The following is a 17,786-nucleotide window of genomic DNA, read 5'->3' as shown; positions in this document are numbered from 1 at the left end:
AGAAAGATGTCTGAATTATTTTAAAATAAATTTTGCCATTAATCATTCATGAAAAAAGGATGGCATCCATACTTGCTCAGAGCGATGGGAAGGGAGATTTCCATCGGTGACCCTTTGTAACCTTGTCTTTCTCCGAGGGTGTATTTGACTTCTTGTCCATTGATCACTACCTTTTCTATTGTAAGGTCTTTTGTATCCAAAGTCTAAAATCAAATTAAATAAGAATAGTTTCATGCATCAGAAAAATAGTAGAGAGTAGTGTACTACAGTAAGTATAAAACTAGTTACTCATAGAGAGCAAAGTAAGAATTAAAGGCGTATGATAGTTTTAATTGTCAGCTGAACACAATCTAGACTCATCTAGGAAGAGAATCTCAATAAGGGGTTGTCTGGATTAGTTTGGCCTATGGACTTGTCTGTGGGAGGATTACCTTCACTGTGTTAATTGTGGTGGGAAGAGCTGCCCACTGTGGGTGGCATCATTCCCTAGGTTTGGGTCCAGAACTGAATAAATGTTAGAGAAGGGACTGAGCACACGTAAGCATGCATGCATTCATTCTCTCTGCTCTTTGCTTGGATGTAACTGCTGCTTTGAATTCCTGCCTTTACTTTCCAGTAATAATGGAACAATACCCTTATCCCTTATAGTCGCTTTTGTCAAGGTATTCTTATCACAGCAAGAAACTAAAACGAGGAGTCAACAATAGTGAAGGAACCTTATTTCTCAAAATTCTAAGGAACCTGAAAATTTTAGAGTTTTAGGACTTGCATATATTATTAACTCTGAGACAATCACATATGTTTTGGACTTAAGTAAAAATGTCTTTGATTCTGTTAAATGTTAATTTCTCTGTTATAAAAATTTTCACCTGTGATTTAAACTTCTTCCACTCTGATTCAATTTAATATATTAACATTTCACTACACAGTCTTTCCTAGAAAACACAGAGCTCAACTCCTACAGTATACTCTCCTGTAAAACCCCCAACTGAAACAAGCTTTGGCACCAGCTAGGCAGACCGTGAACAGCTACTGTTGAATAGCTAAACAAAAGCCAACTTTGGAAGGCAACACTGCCCAGCTGAGCCTGCAGAAGGCTGAGCAACCATACCTACTTACTATGGCCAATTCAGGGCAGCTGCCTTGGGCAGCAGTAGCAGCAGTGACAGCAGCAGCGGCAGCAAGTCTGAGTTCCTAACCCAGCAATCTCCCCGGAAACCAGATGCTTTCACCATCTCCAACTAAGCTCTTTTTCTAGAATCTTCAACTTTCCTATTTCACTGAGCTGTTTCACAACAGCCTAAACAAGCTTCTCAAGGTACTTTGAGGACTCTGTTCTTCCAGTCACTAACTGCTCTATTTTCCTTCATTTTTTTTTTTTTTTTAAACTAAAGGCAATCTAAAATGGCTGCTTCCACAGTGACTTGCCTCCTCCTCTTCACTGGCTTCTACCACCTTGGCTACTGGAAGGGAAATCTCCTTGGTCCATAAGATCTTTTCTGGTAACTTGACCTGTCTACTCTAGCTCTTGTGGGCCTGGCCACTTGGCAGAAATGCCACGCTGGATTCTGACTCCCCATGGAACGGTTCTCTGACTTGTTTTACACTTCTGCCTCCCTTCTCTTTAACTCCTGTATATTTGCACACCCCAAAGTGAGCATGGGCTGCTGGACTTTCTTGCAATATTCTTTACCCTCTCTCTCTTGCTCATGCCCACATATTCGGGCCAGGCTCCTTCCTCTCCCTTGGCTTTTTGAGATGGGGCCTCACCTTGCAGGCCAGACTGGCCTTGCACTCTCAATCTTTCTGTGTAGCACTCCTACTGTGCGCTCAGAGATTAGAGGGATATGCCACCACGCCCTGCTCTACTAGTCTTTGCCAGTGTAGCCTTGGTTCATGTTGTCAACTGGGCATCTGTGACTGCCCGTCACTCCAGGCAGTACCACCTCACTCAGGCTCCTAAAACTGATGCCACCACTGTGGCCCCTCAGTCAGCTCCCTCCTCTGCCATCTATATTCTTTTACTAGAACTCCTCAAGATACCAAATGTTTGACACAATCCACAAACCGGTCTCACTTCCCAATCCTGCAGTCAAGGTTTCTTTCTTTCTGCGGTCTTTTCTTTCTATCCACCTCCACCACCACCGGTCCTAACTCTACTGTGTCTCCTGTCTCCACCTTCTAAAGCTTTTTTCTTGTTCCTGATAAGCCAAGGGACTGGAAGCTGGAAGCAGCCACTCCCTAGTGACCTCAATTAAGCTAATGGACGACCAGCCCAGAATGTCACAGGAAGGCTGGAGCTGTGGCTCAGTTGGTAGAGTGCTTTCCTGCCATGATGTGGAGTCCTGGGTCCCATCCCCAGCACCACAAGCACCAGGGGTGGTGGCACACACCTGCAATCCCAGCACGTGGGAAGTAGAGGCAGGAGTCTGAGAAGTTCAAGGTCAACCTGGCTACATAATGAATGAGGCCAACCTATGTCCCAGGGGCAGTCTCTAGACTTGATTTCCATTTCTCTGGCACCCCAAATTTGAGGGGGGGGGGAGAATAGTTTAAATTTTATCTGAGTATTATCTATTTCCCTTCTCTCAATTATTTCTCTCAAATTGCTTTTTTGTGGCACACCACCTATTACTTCAACTAGAACTGGCTCATCGTCTCACACTTGCATATTTAGAATATATTATTTCACTAATAATGATATATTATCATTGATTTTGTCCCTTCATGATCTAATCTTTTTTTTTTTCTGAACATGGAATTGATTTTAAGAATATAATTTGAATATCTATATTTGTAACGGACTTTAAAACAAAAAAGATGAATTAATTGGGTTATTTTTCCAATGGAACATATTCTATTTTCTATATTGCCTGAACTTTTCAAATCTGTTCAGCATCAAAACAGTTGGTTATTATAATGACTACTGTTTGCGAAGCCTTCAAGATCTCCTGGTTAGTAGTTGGCCCTGCCCTCACAGGTAATGCCTACTGCACTATTATATTATGAATAAGGATGTTTAAAGGTTTGCCTCCCCATGGGTTAGCTCAGTATCTGAAAACATTTGATGACAATTTACCCATGAAGCAAGTTCTAAACCAGAACAAGATAGAAGATGCAATTTTAAGCTACAGAGCCCATCCCAGACTTCAACCTTTATTTCCAAATATCGTAACCCCCCCCCTTAGAATTTCACACGTTATTGACCTCACTGTCATTAAAAACTGTAGTAAGAACACAAAGGAAAGCGGGTAGCTGAGGAGTCAGAATTAGACCCCTCAGCAAGTATTTATTGAACACTGACTAGTCACAATGCCAAGCTACCTACATCGACACAAGAAACCGCCTTGTATATCTAGGAAGATTCTGAGGAAGTGACTTACTATATGTCGCAGTGTTCCTCTGTAGATAATATGCAAAAAGCTCTGTAATCCTGAACAGGTGACACGCAACATACACAATTCATTTCACCTTTTGCATAGGCTGCTGGGAAGTTCCATGTCAACATTAAAACACACTTCTTTGTGTGTGGTCCAGCTCTATGCCATGTCTTGATTCTCTTACATTTACTTGCTTCTTCTAGACTGCTTTTAAAACTCTTACTATATTGTGTATATTATTTTAATTTTATTTTTCCCTGGTCCTAAGGATCAAATCCAAGGTGTCAGACATACTAAGCAAACCCTATACTACAAAGCTATGTGGCCAATCCTTGCCTATGATTTGTTTCAAGACAGGGTTTCTCTGTGTAGCCCTGGCTGTCCTAGAACTCACTCTGTAGACCAGGCTGGCTTCAAACTCTGAGATCCACCTGCATCTGACCCCTGAGTGCTGAGATTAAAGGTGTACACCACGACTGCCTGGCTCAAGTTCTTTCTAAGTAACACGAGGTTTGAACAGAGAAAGGCTTATGCCTCTGTACTCTTTTTCTATTTTTTTTTTTTAAACTTATCCACAGACTGCTTTGAGAAAACAAACAAACAAAAACGGGGATCTGGGATGAAACCAAAATCAAAACCCCAAACTATCTTGATGTGATTTTTCAGCTCAGCCATTGTATTTAGTGGCACCCAGAGACTGTACAGCAGAAAGACTCATTGCCTGGCTCCCTCCATTCCCAACAGGCCAACCATGACACTAAACCCTGTGGGCCACTAACTGAGAAACACCCAAGCAAAAACTGAGAAACTTAAGGTAAGAAACAAATTCTGGGGTGTTACAAATTCTTAATACTAAGGTTCAGGATAAGTGACCTAAAACTGGAAAAGGATTTCTGAGAGGTGGGAATCAGTCCTCTTAGAAGGACCACTAGCCCAACCATAACAGACTCCAAGAATGGCAGAGACACACGGTGCTGGTCCAGAGCCAGCGGTGGAAGCCCATGATGACCTTTGGGGTGCAGATAGCACTGTTAGCCATGGGGCCCATATTAAGTTTAGGTGCTGCTTTCTAACTGAATTTGTTCCATTAATCAAATTCTGAGACCTCTGCATGCCAAGCACTACACCAGGAATCTGAGTTACAGAAAGAAAAGAAAGTTTCTTCCCACCTTAAATGTAAGCCAGGAGTTGGGGCTCATGCCAATAACCCCAGCACTCAGGAGCTTGAGATAGAAGAATCAGAAATTTGAGACCAGCCTGGGTTACATATTGGGTTCAAGGCCAATCTGAGCTATAGAGAGACTCTGCTTCAAGAAAGAGGTTCCTAATCTACTAAGGGAAAGAAGCAAGTTAACTTCAAATAAATATAAATAGTACTAAGCATTTGCCCTCAGGCTGTTGTCATAAACAAGCCAAACAATTACCAACAGATGTTACTTTGTACTCTAATAACCTCTTCTGCAGAAAATGGAACATTATAATTCCAGCCACTTTCCTAAACAGATATGCCAACCAGAAATCAAACTTTTAAAGTGTTACTTTTCTGTAGCTTCGAAGAACATGAGGATAACAGAGAAGTTTAGATAAGTTTTAAGGTTGGGACGTCCTGTTAAAAACTTGAGCCTTGGAACTCTTGCTTACTTTTTGAGCAGAGGTAGCTTTCTATTTCTACAGAGCAAAGGGCAGTGTAAGGTCTTAGGAAGCAGTGATAAGCCAGCAAAATTCACGTTGATAAAAGGAAACTGAATCCAAAGACTAACGTTCTGCCGGCTGGGGCAAAGCTACCCCTGCAATAAAAGATAGCAAGTAAGGTACTTCAAGACCAAAGTGCAGTCTATAAGAAAATAGCTACCTTCTTTGCCTGTAAGACAATATAGTCAATGAGTTAAGTGCTCTTTTTACAAACAAACAAGCAACAACAATGAAAGATTTATTTTAAGAGGCAAAAATCACTGTTCTTACCTACATTTCTAATTTGCCCAGTTACTGACTAGATTAATTTCACTCCTAAATTCCAGCCCTAGTTGCTTGCTGATGTGTAGAGATAACATACAACGCTGCAAAACACGGTCCGGTTAGCAGGCTGAAAATAGCTGGTCCTTTCATGGTCCTCCTTTCTCTAAACGCTCTATTCTGACTCCTCAGCCCCTCAAGGAAAAGTTCAAACCTGGCACCATCCAAAAATACAAGAACACTGACTATCGGTCATGTGGAACAGATCAAGTCGTTGAATAGTTCATGATTCTAAACAACTCTTTATTCAAATGGTTAGGGAGTTTATAGAAGTACATGTTTCCTAAGTGCAATAATGACTTGCTCCTTGGAAGCACTTACTAAAAACCGTATTGGGTCATCCTTAGAAAGCTGGAGTGTCCCGTCTCTCCTTAAAGTATTAGAAGGTTATAGTGATAAGAAGCAAAGGAGGGAAGGGGCCCTGAAGAGCAAGAGTTGCACCTATTCTTAGAAAGCAGAGACTAGAAACCTCGAAACAGGGTGGAAAGGGCAGAAACCCTACCAGGCTTGAACCACAGGATGTGGGATCTGAGAGTCGGGTGAAACTGCCGAGTAAGGACGGTGCACTAGCGGCTGGGAAAGCATGGGACCTGGGCAGGGGGTTTTGGGACGTGGGCCAAGGAAGAAAGGGTCATGGGGTGTGGGGATAGTAAGCGCTGGGAACTGGGATGGGGGGCGGGTCATCTCAGCAGTGGGTGAGGGGCGAGGCGTGAAGGGGGCACTTAGGATGCACCCAGGAAAATGGGAGGAGACCATCGTACGTGGAGGGTGAAGGAGAACGGTGCAGATGCAAAAGTGGGGCTGAGGAAGGGATGAGTGCGGGAGCTGACAAAGAGGTGCAGAAGCCCGAGGAGGGGCCACGCAGGGAGCGTCAGCGACCTCAGGGCCCGCGGGGAGCAGGGCCGAGAAGCGGGAGGAGAGCGACCCGGAGAAGTGGCGCTGCACACACGCCCCCGTACCAGGCTGCGCAGATTATCCTCCTGGGACTGGACGGTGAGCGCGGCGGTCCCGGTCAGCGCCCGGCGAGCGAAGTCGACGCTGCAGCGCAGGTGGAGGTGCTGCGTTCGGCAGACGGAGGCTGGAGAAGCCAAGGAGCAAGTATCCGCGACCTCGGGCATGGTTCTGGGAGATCCGCCGCTGGACAGCCAGCACCCAGGCGCTCTGCCGCAAGACTCTCTCGGTGAACGAGAACAGAGGGAAGCGCAGAGGGTAGGCGGCGCGGTGCACGCCGGGAAGGGGAGGCTCCCAGCCGCCGAGGAGCTTGGTGGAGGGCAGGGCGGAACTACCAATCCCATGGTGCAGCAGGCCAGGCTCGCGCTAGACAGCCTGGGATTGGGGGGCGGTGCGAGGGGAACCGAGGGGCGGCTGCAGCAGGGCAAGGGTGGGTTAAGGGAAAAGTGGCGTGGAGGCCGCTGATGGAATACTTTCATTTTAGTTCATGTCAGCTGCAGTAGAAGCCTTGACACCACAGAATCCAAAACCCATCGGTTTGCGCGTCCTGAGGGCGGGGCGGTCGAAAGTAGATAAAAGGTCTATCAGAAGCAGCTGTACTGTGCAATTCCTCGTTAGTATAGTGGTGAGTATCCCCGCCTGTCACGCGGGAGACCGGGGTTCGATTCCCCGACGGGGAGGCACATAGAACCTTTTTCTTCCTTCGGCTTATTTTTGTTCGTTACTTAATATTAGTGATCAGATTGTTGAAGCTGTTCTTGGTTCTCTTATATCCTATGTTGTTTAACAGTGAAACACCGTGAACAACTAAGAAACAAATTATGAAATGTGCGCTGGCCACAATGGCAATAGAACCATAGTCCATCTGGCTCAGCTCCGCCTACTGTAAAAGGCAAAGGAGGGTTGAAAGATGCCTGGCAATTTAATTTTAAACAACTTTTAAGAAGACCTGAGAAATGAGAAACAACGTGTCAGCAAAGCAGGCCATACCAGCTTAATCCCCGAAAAGGGACTGGAACATTGCAAACACTGCAAATTTTGAAAGACCGGAAAGTTCAACTCTCCTACCACTTCCCTAAAAGAGGACGAAGACTTCTCATTTTCTTCTCTTGCTTCACGTAGACTTTCTGCAAACACTCAGGAAAACTTGCAGATGTAAGTGCACTCTGCCACACTAGGCTGCCTAGAAAGGAGCTGAGGGGAGGGAGATCTCCATCCAAACCAGTGATTAATGTACACTCCGCTCCCAGAGGCTGCGATGGCCCGGTGCTTAGCACAATGCACGCAATTCTGGAGGGACAGGTATACCTCTTTGGGGGAGGGTCAGGAGTAACATAATGAAGGGTAGATCTCAGATCCCATCTGAGATGGGACCTGAAAGACACAAGGAGAGGAGGAGGCGCAGGGAAAACAGCAGGAACGGAGGCAGGGGTGGAAACAGCACGTTGGGGTAAAGAACAATTCCAGGTATCCAAAATCTGACTATCTAACCTAAATCCCTCAGCCACTTATCAGAATTTCTCCGTGTAGCCCTGGCTGTCTGTCCTGGAATGCTCTCTGTGGGGCAGGCTAGCCTCTCCTCAGAGATCTGCCTGCCTCTGTTGTAATCTGCTTAATCACCTGATGTCTGCAGCCTCGCTGCTGAGAACTACTTTAGTTCTTAGAGTGGCTGTAGCTCCTCTGTTAACACCTGCTGTTGGCGTTAACATGGCAGAAGCCATTTTGGCCTCCAAGTCTCCATTTGATTTTAAGGTGAAATTAAGTTTAAGTTCTCAGGCCATATGTGCCTGAGGCCAGGATACAATTCAATAGTTCAGTACTTGCTGCTTAGAATAAAACAATAGATGATAAATGCATGTTCTGCTTGAGTTAAAGATGAATGTGTGTTCTGTAAGAGTTAAGACCACAGACCACAATGTCCTGCTATGTTCCTTACTCCCAGGAAGCTGGAAAGCCCTCAAGAGCTCCCCATCCTAAATTCCAGCTAATTAAAGTGCTTTGTCTAGTTACCTAGATACAATACAATACACCTGGAACAAAAATTATTATGTTTAGCTAGCCAAAATGACATAATACTGTCCCTGCCCCTCTCACCCACTCCCCTGCCCCACACCCTACTTCCTACACCTGATTACCTGGTTGTTACCTGGTTACAGTCTTTTGTATTAAAAACCTGCCTCAGAAATAGACCAGTGTCACAGTCAGGCTCCCGAGTCCAGATTATGTCCCTGGCTGATCAGTCTTTGTTCCTTGCTCAATAAACTTCCATCAACCTGAGTCTGGTGTTCCAGTGGCCAGTGTTCAGCTATTCTTGAACCTACAACACCTCTGCCTCCCGAGTGCTGGAATTAAAGGCGTGCACCACAACTGCCCAGTATCCGTAATATACCTTTCTCTTTCCTCTCTGGGCTGTGTTTGGTTTGATGTGCATATTAGTTGCCTCAAATCTATCTCTTTTCACCCCTAGTAGAAGGCATTTAGCTGGACACATGACTACTTGCATTTTCTTTGCATTTAGGCCTTGCAATTAATTTCTGACCAATGGAACATAAGCAGATTGTCAAGTTTGGTGTCTATGAAGTATCATTCACAAAAACAACAACAACAAAACACTATTCTGTCAGCTCTAATTGCATATTATAATATGAGCTTGCAATTGTGTGCTGAGAAAGGGAGAGAGAGAGAGAGAGAGAGAATAGGAGAAGCCATGAACTATAACTGGCCACATTGCTAGGACTGTGGAACCCCTCTGTATATTGCTTCAGATTTCTTTTGAGAGAGAAATAAATTTATTTGTTTAAGACAATTGTTATTTTGGGATAGTCTGTCATTCAGAGGGACTCATTCTTTGCCAAGAGCTTTTCCTAGCTGCTGTAAGTTCAACAGTTTCACTCCAGCGCTTGCCCGTGGCTGTCAGTTTGTTATTATTTGGGTGTGGGGTATACTGATTTAATTGAAAAAATTTTCATATAATATATTTTGATCATGTTTCTGCTCCTCCATTTCCTCCCAGGTCCTGGCCAGCTTCTTCCTCACCCAACTTCAGGTTCTTTTTTCTCTTTTTCTTTAAAACAACAACAAAGAAATAAAAACAAACCACAAGAAAACCCACAAAAATTAAAATTAAACAAAGAAAGCCAAAACAAAGCAAAATGCAACAAAAAGTCCACAAAAAAATACCTTTGAGTTTGTTTGATGTTGACCAACTACTCCTTGGGAGGGCTTGCCCAATGTGTGGTTGATATATCCAGTGAGACTCCACTGGAGAAAACTGATTTTCTGTTTACCAGCCAGTGTCAGTCAGTTTGTTATCATTTTATTATGGGCTAGTGAAAATGTTCTTTATCAGACTAGTCTTCTCTTTGATATCTAGTGATCTCACTTCCTTGCTTAAATATTTCAAGATCTCAGGGAGAGAAAGCTGTTTTGCTTCAGGGGTACCCTGTGCTACAGTAAACAGCCACTTACATACAAGCAACACTAGTTGGACACAGTGGAATATAAAGTTGGGAGAGGAGGAAGAAGGAGAGACTTGGTAAGAGTTGGAGGTGCACTGGGGGATATATTTGATCAAAATAAAATTCATTCATATCTGAAGGACAAACAACAATAATGAAAATAACAAACATTACAAGATTTCACCAGTGTAGACATGCTGTAATGCTTTGGCATGGAGTTTGTATTAGTTTCTTTTCATCACCATGACTGTAAAACCAGAGAACAACTTAAAGAAGAAGAGATTTATGTTGGCTTATGGTTTCAGAGGGTTCAGTCCCTGGGTGCTTGACTCTGTGAACTTACACAGAAGATCAAGGCAGCAAACGCTTTGTGGAGGAGGAGGCTGTTTATTTCACGGCCAGCAGGAAACAGAGAAAGACAGAAAGGACAAGACATCCCATGTACCTAATTCCTCCCTACACCCCACCTTCTAAAGTTTCCAGAGCTCCCCAAAACAGTACTACCAGCTGGAGAACAAGCTTCCAAACCAGGACCCTTTAGGAAAGACACTTCATATTCATGTTATAGCACAATCCAAGAGATTTAGCGGATGAGAGTAATATTTGTTTATAAAGAGCCCTTTGGCATTAAAGAATGACCCATCACTCACAGTCTACAACATATACAGCTAATATGTTGGGTGCTTTTCAGATTTTTTGAATGAAAATTATATCAAAGGAATAAAAGATGAGACTTGTTTCATGTTCAAGGTCGTTGTTCTGTAATGGTACAGGTTGCTATTTTTGCATTTGATTTTTTTTCAGAGTTGAGAACCCTGGTTTGCTTAGATTTGATGTGGAAAGCTCTGCCAGTACATCTGGATTTCTCACTTGGACGTTCTTCAAGATCAGGTCAGCAACTGAACACAGCGGCTTTCTGCCTTATATAGTCTGGTCATCCTCTGAGGAAATCTCACTGAGATGCCTCCTGCCTCTTTCTTGCAGAAATGCATACCCTGATTTATCCCCATGCTATTTAAGTCACTCAGCTTCGTACTCTATGTGACAGAGATTGAACAATCAATATAAACCTGGAAGTTGAGACCCAACAATTCTACTTGTTCAGTACAAATGTTTCTGATCACTGAACGACAGAATTCTGGCCAGAGGCCTTTGCATCTAGTTCCTGTTTGCCTTTCCAGGCTCCTCCTTCTCCCTTACCTCCTATGCTCTATGCCTCTGACTGTACCTGCCTGTTCCCTCCTGCATGCTAGCCTTAGCCTAAAGCTATTTCCCTTCATGCTTTATCTTTTCAACAACATTTCCGCCTCTTTCCAGTCTCCAAATCCTTCCTGGAAATTCCCCGGCTAGCAACTCTGGGTAGTTAGCCATATGAGAACTATGTAAGGCAGACCTGCCTGGGAGGTGAACTGAAGAGAAGATGCAGGAGCATGGCTTGAGGGAGTCCTGTACACCAGGAGAGGGCTGTTAAGATGATCCTAAGAGGGGCTGGAGAGGTAGCTCCGCAGTCATAGAGCACTGGCTGCTCTTCCAGACAGAGCCAGATTCAGTTCCCAGCACCCACATGGCGGCTCACAACTGCCTGTAACTCCAGCTGCAGGAGTTCCAACATCTTCATACAGATTCACATGCAGGCAAAAAATACCAATGCACATAAAATAAAAATAAATGAGTAATTAAAACAAGAAGGCGATGCTAAGGGACTCGGCTAATATGTGTGGCTAGGCGCTCCTGTTTCTAAATATCAACTCACTGAGGCATCTCTGAATTGAAAGGGATTAGAGACCAGTAGCTTCTAACAAGAAATGGGCTAGATTCTGAGACAACTTCACAACTTCTAGCAGCAAGGGTAGAGAGCAGCTGGGAATATATTCAAACAGACCCAAGAGACGAGAGCGTTTTATTTGTTTGTTTGTTTTTTCGAGACTGGGTTTCCCTTGACAGCCTTGGATGTCCTGGAACTCACTCTAGAACAGGCTGGCCTTGAACTCACAGAGACTTGCCTGCCTCTGCCTCCCAAGTGCTTTGATTAAAGGCATGCACCACCACTGCCTGGACGAGAGCGTTTTAATAAGGAAAGCACAAGTTTATGCCTAACTTACATCAGCTGTAGACAAGAAGGGTAGGACAGCATATTATGAGAGTTCCTGGGGATAAGATCTGAGGGATAATTAGGTCACTGACAAGTTAAGGGCTTGGTCTTGTGGGTTGGCCTGAGTTAGAGTTCTGACAAGTTTCCCTGGAGACAAGAGACAGATATTTAAGCCAATGCTTATCGGACACTCAGGAATGTGGACCAGCCTTTTCTGGGATGAATGGTGTTAGCTGTCTGTCTTACTGGTCTCTCCATCTGACCCTCTTACACCAGCCTTTGCTATTAAATTTAAGACAACTCACAATTTTCTTCTCTCATGTTTTATAAAACACTTTTCTCTGGCAGCATATAAGATTGAAGGGGGTATGCATTGAGAGGTATTGGCAAGAAAAAAAAACATGAAATTTTAATACCACCTTCCCTTTGTCTTTTTCTCTCTCTCTCTTTTTTTTTTTTTTTTTTTTGACAAACATGTCTTCTATTTCCATTTTGTAGCACTTTACTGATAATTATAAAGACAGAGTAGAGGGAACCATTCTGAAGTGAGAAACCATGGCGGCTTGGACTGCAGTTACGAGCAGCATCGAGAAAGTGTAATCAAATCCAATGTGCGTTTTCAAAGCAGAGCTGATAGGATTTCTGCTCAGATCAAAAATGGGCTATAAGAGAAGGGGAGGAGCCAGGCTGAGGTCAAGACTTTCGGCTTAAGAAACCAGGAGGCTGTAATTTGATTAACCAAGATGGGGGTGAGGGCTGTTGGGAAAGTAGGCTTGGGTGGGGTTCCACCTTTTACGTGGTAAATTTCAGGTGTCAGTTGATCATCTGAGGGGAGATGCTGAGTAAGTTGGACGTGTGAGAACTGAAAGTCTCTGTGTGTTCAAGAGTTTCAAGATGACTTCACCGATTGGAACGTAGTGACAGTAGTGAGGAGGAATGTTGCAGATCCAGTGGTCAGTTATCTTGGACTTTCTTTAGCCTGTTTCAGCGACTGCTTACTGTCAAATCCTGTATCTGGTGTAGCATTTTTTTTGTGACTACTAGACAAAAATTCTTTGAATGTATCTGAAGACTGCTGGACCTCTGGCCTCAGATAACATCTTGATCCTAGGAAGGTTTTTGTGTTTGCTAAGCTTGGGGACATGTGATAGTCAACAGCACTTCCAGGGAGCTGAGACAGGGGGATTGAAAGTTGACAGACAAAATGTCTGTCTCAAAAATAAGTAAAGGGGACTGGAGAGATGGCTCAGCAGTTACAAGCACTTCCAGAGGACCTAGGTTTGATCCCTGGCACCCACATGGTAGCCCACAAGCGTCTGTAATTCCACTTCCACGGAGCCTGCACCCTCTTCTGGCCTCTGAGGGCACCTGGCATGCAAGTGGTACACAGGCATATATGCGCTCAGACACATATAAGTGATAAATAAATAAGTGCAGGCAGAAACAAACAAGAAAGGTCCCCTGCTTTAAGGACCTCTGAATCCTACAGAAGAAAGTTCCCTGCTTCACTGTGGTCACCCCATGCAACAGTCTCACCCACTTTCTTTTGTGACCTGTACGGCTTCCATGACTTCTTCCATGGAAGAAACATCATTCGTAACCCAAGTTCGTGTTCTAGAGAATGGTCACTCATATTCCCTGAGAATAAACTATTTTCTTATTTCAGTGTAGTTGTTTTACACAGACTGTGTGGAGTCCTGAGGAAAAGCTGGGGTGGGCTATAGATGTGAGTTGGGGAGATGAGCATGGAGAGGGCAGACGAGAGAAAAGTAGCCACAGAGATGTAGGGGAAATACCCCTCCTATAGGACAGGCAGATCATTTCAAGAAAGGAGCTATCAGCTGTGTCAAATGCTGCAGCTCAGTAAATAAGATAAGGGCTGAGCCCTGACTGTTGTTGGGTTTAGCAATGTGAAAGTCACTGACACTGCCCAACCAGGGTAGTTTGAGGCATAGCCAGTAGAGTTGGGGCCATGAAAATCTAACTGAAGAAGGTTCAAGAAGAATGGAGGCAACAGAAAACAGATCTCTGTGTGCTGAAGAATTTTGTTGTAGAGGTTATCAGGGGAAAGAATGGGATCATAGCTGAAGAGAAGAGCGAGCTCAAGAGAAGGATTTCTGAGATGGAAGAAATAAAAGCATATTGGTTGGCTGCTGGGAATATTCAGTAGATACCGGATTACTGAGCATGAAGTGCGGGGAAAAGCTGGATGATGTCTCCTTGGCCATCAGAGGCTGGAATCCAGGCTACAAGAGAAGAAGGTGGCTTTAGCCAGAAGATAGTACTTTACCCAAAGGGACAAGAGTGGAGGCAGAGCGCGGTGCAGACGCAAGTGTAAGTGAACTGAAGACGATTTGGAGACGTCCTTGTCTCATGTAGGATGCAAGCTCATCAGTCAAGGAGCTGAGAGACGAATGAGGCTGAGAAGGTTACAAGAAGACAGAGCGATGGTAAGACGTCTGTGTGAAAGAGGAATTGAAGCTGGGTGGATAGTTTGCATTCAGAGCACCTCTAAAGGACCCTGTAGGGCCTTCCTTTGTCATAGGTGTCAACTGAGCCAGGCCAGCGTCATAGGAATTGTGTGTAGTCAGCTACAGTTGCCTGGGTGTGATTTGGCAGCAGAGTGTATAAGCCGGGGAAGGAAGGGACATTAGGGATATGAAAGTGAGGAGGGTGATCCACAAATGAGGTCAAAAGATAGGGTCAGAGTTAGTAACCTGATATGGCCAGAACAAGGCAAAATGATTACGGATGGTCTGCTGTTCTACGTGCAAGGCGAGAAGAAAATGCATTTGCCCATACCTACCAAAACAAAAAAACAATGTTTCTAGAAAGAGTCTTAAGAAACTCATAGCGGCATTCGCTTGGGAGAAAGAGAAAGTCTTTTTCTGGCTAAAAGGCCAGAGGCAAAGAGTGGCTATTCCAGCAGAAGAACCTCTAAAGCCTTTTGGAATTTTGATGTGAATTAATATATTTACCTTTTTAGTTCAAAAAAATGTATTGATGTGGAGAAAAAAATGAACTAGACCCCAAACCACAAAGGGAAGGAAACAGTGGCAGCTTCCTGTTTACACACCTACCTTGGGGCCTTCCCTTACCCCAGCTGACCCAGATAACTTGAAGTTGCCTGAGGCCAGCACCTTGTTCTTCCTTCAGCCTGACCTGACAACCTTTCCTCCCAGCCTTAGCAAGAGTCTTCTCTTTCCCTACTAGGCTTCTGATCTCTCCGAGGCGGGCCTAGAGCGCTGGTTCTCAACCTGTGGGTCGCGACTCCCTGTGGTCAACCATTGGGGTTGCCTAAGACCATAGGGAAGACACAGAGAGTTAGTTACGTTATGACTCACGACAGTGGCAAAATTACAGTTATGAAGTAGCAACACAAATAATTTTATGCCTAGGGGTGTCACCACAATATAAGGAACTGTATTAAAGGATCTCAGCAATAGAAGGCTGAGAACTTCTGGGCTAGAATATGAGCTTCAGTTCTTTCCTTAGATGTGTGAGAAAAGAGGAGAAACTGTCTCAACTACCGTTCTTGTGTTGAACTTACAAAACAGTTGAGGCAATCCTCACTCATTTCCTCCATTTTGTGCACTTACATGCACATCTCCAGTCTCTTCACATGAAGAGAAGGCTTGGGGACTTGGGGAAGTCAGAAATGCACGGAGACAGCATTCTGCCAACTCTGTAAACCGGTGGAAATGACCTCCTCCCAGCCACCGGCTGCTCCCCTCACCGTGCTCACAGAGGGTGGGGTTGCAATCTCCCACACAGGCTTGCCTCCTTCCTCTGCCTGACTGCTGCTGAGGTGCCAACCTGAACAAAACAGGCTGTCAGGGTGCCCTTCTCTGCTCACAGGTCACTTTCTTTCCCCACACAAAGTGTAGAAGAGGACCAGCGGTATCACTGTGGAGGAGCCTCATTAGAAGGGAAGCTCTCAGCTGGGTGGTGGTGGTGCACCCCAGCACTCTGGGAGGCAGAGGCAGGTGGATCTCTGTGAGTTCGAGGCCAGCCTGGTCTGCAAAGAGAGTGCAGGACAGTCAAGGCTACACAGAGAAACCTCGTCTCAAACAAAAATAAAAACAAACAAAATAAAACAACAGAATTGAAGGTCTCAGAAAACTGGAATCTTCACTTCAGATCCCCCGGTGACTTGTGTGGGTATGAAGCTGCTCAAAGGTTACTTTGGGAACTGGGAGGACATTTCGTTGCAGAGCTAGGTCAGGACTCATTCTGGGAAACCCACTGCACTGGACATCTGCATCAGTGTTCCACTGTCACACTAGTGTGCTTTCCACATCCAAACAGTCAAGCGGTCTCCCCTTCTAGAGAGACATGCTCTTTGAGCTGTTCAATGAATGAACAAATTGGTAAATGGGTGGACGAATGAGATTTTATATGAGAATCTGGTCGCTCTCTGTATTTGTTTATTTACTTACATACAGTGGTGTTTTGTCTGTATGTCTGTCTGTGTGAGGGTGTCAGGGCCCACAGAACTGGGGTTACAGACAGCTATGAGCTGTCATGTGGTTGCTGGGGATTGAACACAGGACCTCTGGAAGAGCAGCCAGTGCTCTTAACTGCTGAGCCATCTCTCCGGCTCCAAGGTTCTAATTATTCTAATATTCACTGCTTTACTCGGGGTTGTCCCCTGAAATTTAAGGTGGGCATAATGATACTATTAGCACTCACGAAAAAAAAAATAGCACCTACTAGATCCTCTCCTTACGTTCTTTTCTGGCTGCTTTAAATCTCGCTCCCTGAGGCTAATGCTGTCTGTGATTTGCATATACCACTTTGACCTATTTTGCTGTTGATATTTCTTTTATAGAAGTGGAAGTGCATCGTCTATACGTTCCACACTTAGCTCCTTCAGCTGAATGTTATGTTGTGGGATTCTTCCATATTGCTGTGTCCAGGTCTAGACGGCTTTCTCACTGCTGTGTGGACATACCCCGCTTCAGACCCGGGGTTACTGTGACTCGTGTTCCCATGGGCATTCCGTAGGTCTTTTGGTGAACAGACTGTAACCAGATGTTGATGTGGAGCTTTGGAGACTGGACAGCTCCAGGAGGGGCTCTGGCTAGCCCCGAGCCTGGCAAACATGGCCTTGGCAGGCCCTGCCCTTCTCCCAGTCCCTCTGCCTTACTAAAATCCATCCTAGAGCTAGCCATGAAAGGTCTGTTCCCTTATCGGCCACTTCCTCCTCCTGAGGCTGACTGCCAAGAGACAGCTATCAAAGTTTTGATGTCCAGCGATCAAAAGGCCCCTTTGGCTCACCTAATTAACATGCTCAAGTTAAATTAAACACCTCATCCTAACATTTACCTTTATAAACTGTCATTTACCTAGAGGCCATGTCTGTCGTCTCTCTATCCAGAGGTAGTCCTTTGTCCTATTCTGGGACAAAACCCCTTTTCCCTCTCCCTTGCTTCCTTTTCCTTCACCCTCATCCTTTACCTCCTGTCTTTGTCTCCTATTCCCTGATCTCTGTCTCTCTGGGGCAAACAAATTTCCTTTGTGCTGAGAACTTGGTCTTAGGGGTTCTGAGCTGATACCAAACCCTATAGAACCTGTGTCTGGACATTTTCCACTGGGCCTGCTTCACCATTCAAGAGCATTCTTCTACAAATGCATCAGCTGCCTGGCTTGGGCAGAGGCAACCTTAAAGGCAGCAGCTATTGTCAGGTTATAGGGGAAAGGCTGTTACAGCTGTAGGTCTCCACTCTTCCCCGTTGCTTCCGCTTCTTTTCTAGGTGTGCCTGCCGTCAAGCTCAGCTCTACCAGCATTGATGTGACTCAGAGATTTCAGCTCCCCTTTGGATTTCCTGATAATTATCCAGGGCTATTTCATCCCAAGCACCTGAAACATGAGGAGGGTTTGACCAGCCG

General features: G+C 44.9%; 1 protein-coding gene and 1 non-coding gene across 3 annotated transcripts in view; one reads left to right on the top strand and one right to left on the bottom strand.

Moving 5' to 3' along the window:
- Lta4h (leukotriene A4 hydrolase) overlaps positions 1–6,596 on the bottom strand; it is a 31,822-nt gene extending 25,226 nt beyond the window's left edge. The window contains exons 1-2 of one of the 2 annotated variants that reach the window (XM_055627811.1): positions 6,353–6,596; positions 73–203 (exon numbers count right to left, since the gene is read on the bottom strand). In XM_055627811.1, the coding sequence (XP_055483786.1) occupies positions 73–203; positions 6,353–6,511 (290 nt within the window). In that variant the 5' untranslated portion in view covers positions 6,512–6,596. The remainder of the gene's footprint in view (positions 1–72; positions 204–6,352) is intronic. The other variant, XM_055627810.1, reaches the window with a different exon arrangement.
- A 356-nt stretch (positions 6,597–6,952) lies between these two features.
- Positions 6,953–7,024, top strand: Trnad-guc (transfer RNA aspartic acid (anticodon GUC)). Its single transcript has one exon. It is a non-coding gene; the product is annotated as a tRNA-Asp (tRNA).
- The last annotated feature ends 10,762 nt before the right edge of the window (positions 7,025–17,786 follow it).

This window comes from Psammomys obesus, unplaced genomic scaffold (assembly GCF_907164565.1).
Source record: "Psammomys obesus unplaced genomic scaffold, mPsaObe1.curated_primary_1811, whole genome shotgun sequence".
Lineage (NCBI taxonomy): Eukaryota > Metazoa > Chordata > Mammalia > Rodentia > Muridae > Psammomys > Psammomys obesus.
Note: the sequence above shows the minus strand (reverse complement) of the source record. Positions and strands in the feature narration are given on the sequence as shown.